This window comes from Histoplasma capsulatum, genomic scaffold (genome assembly GCF_000149585.1).
Source record: "Histoplasma capsulatum NAm1 scaffold_198 genomic scaffold, whole genome shotgun sequence".
Taxonomy (NCBI): domain Eukaryota; kingdom Fungi; phylum Ascomycota; class Eurotiomycetes; order Onygenales; family Ajellomycetaceae; genus Histoplasma; species Histoplasma mississippiense.
The window spans coordinates 1-1,356 of record NW_001813784.1 but is presented as its reverse complement, the minus strand read 5'-3'; the positions used below and the strand labels follow the sequence as shown (position 1 = coordinate 1,356).

Below are 1,356 nucleotides of genomic sequence, written 5' to 3'. Positions count from 1 at the left end.
CCACAAATCAGATTTTACTGTCACACCCTTGGTTGTGCCACGGTTCAAGGTGACGGCTCCACACGGCCCATCGTTTCCCCTCGGATAATCCCATCTATCCCATGACATCACGCAGGTGTCCGAACCGGTTTCCAACCACCCTATGACATCATTCGGATGCAATAGAAGAGGATCCGATTGATGAGATATGAGAATCCTGTTTCTATACGGGGTCTGGATTCCTTCTGGCAGATCAATGCAGCGCCACTGCGGAGTTGCTTCGGCTACCCTCGCTTATAGAGTGAGGGGAGGATGGCTGCCCGTTGTCTATATAGAATAGCTAGATGCTGGCTCTCTATTCCAGGAGCCAGCGATTCGTCTTTTATCTTTTGACAATAAGATACCAGAGTTACCACTGTCCTCATACAATATTCTTAGTGTGCCGAGTACCTCTGGTAGTTCAGTATTTGTATAGTATTCTACGAGTTCGCGGTTCAAGCGAGATAATCAAGCCCACCCATAAGGCTTCCCATTATATACCATCCTCCTCTGTGCCGCTGCCGAGTAGCAATCGCCTCGGCGCCGTCACATTACAATTCGAATCGCTCGACCTGGTTACACGTTTGAATCAGTCGAGCTCTATTGATCGATATGGCCCCACGCACCCGTGCTGGGACCGCACCCTCTGGGGGAGCCTCCACGTCGTCCCCTAGAGCGCGTACACCTCTACCCCGGCAGGAATCTGAGATTCCTGAACCCGCCGCTCACCTTGGCATGGGCCCTCCAGCCGCCCTGCCACCGCCGCGGCCCCTACACTCCTATGTCTACCATGGAGATAAAGGGATCAAGGTTGGAGATCCGCCGAATTACAAGGGCAAGACGCTGTCTGAATTCCACAGCTTCACGAGAGCCCTTGAACGGAAATTCCGCCTTAACCTGAGCCAGTTTAATACCCATGAGGTACGAGTCATATACGCCGCGAGCCTCCTCGAAGGCACCCCTGCAACTACATGGGCGACCAAGGAAAGGGAGCTTGAGCGTAGCAATGCTGCCATGACATGGGAAGAATTCAAGAACTTCCTTCTGGACCAGATTGAAGACCACCGTAACCGCGCCTTCACGGCGGCGCAGCGGTTCAACTCACTACGTCAACGAGACGACGAGAATCCTTCCGATTTCAATGCAAGATTCGAAGAATATTGGGAGGAACTGTTTGACGATTTGAAATTTATTGAAAACGCAGCTTTACCTCGCGAAGCTGACTCATAAGGTGCGGACGACGATATCGCAATATCAAAGTCCGCCCACCAATCGCACCGAGCTTGTCAACGCTGGCTTCTCGAATCTATTTGAATAATCAACACCATGAGAAGAAGG

The 1,356-nt window shown here is 51.7% G+C and overlaps 1 protein-coding gene across 1 annotated transcript; it reads left to right on the top strand.

Moving 5' to 3' along the window:
• Window positions 1–630: 630 nt before the first annotated feature.
• HCAG_09308 (predicted protein) lies at window positions 631–1,248 on the top strand (the record flags this gene model as incomplete). Its single annotated transcript, XM_001535722.1, has 1 exon — window positions 631–1,248. One exon carries the CDS (start codon window positions 631–633, stop codon window positions 1,246–1,248), a length of 618 nt encoding a protein of 205 aa, XP_001535772.1.
• Window positions 1,249–1,356: the final 108 nt, after the last annotated feature.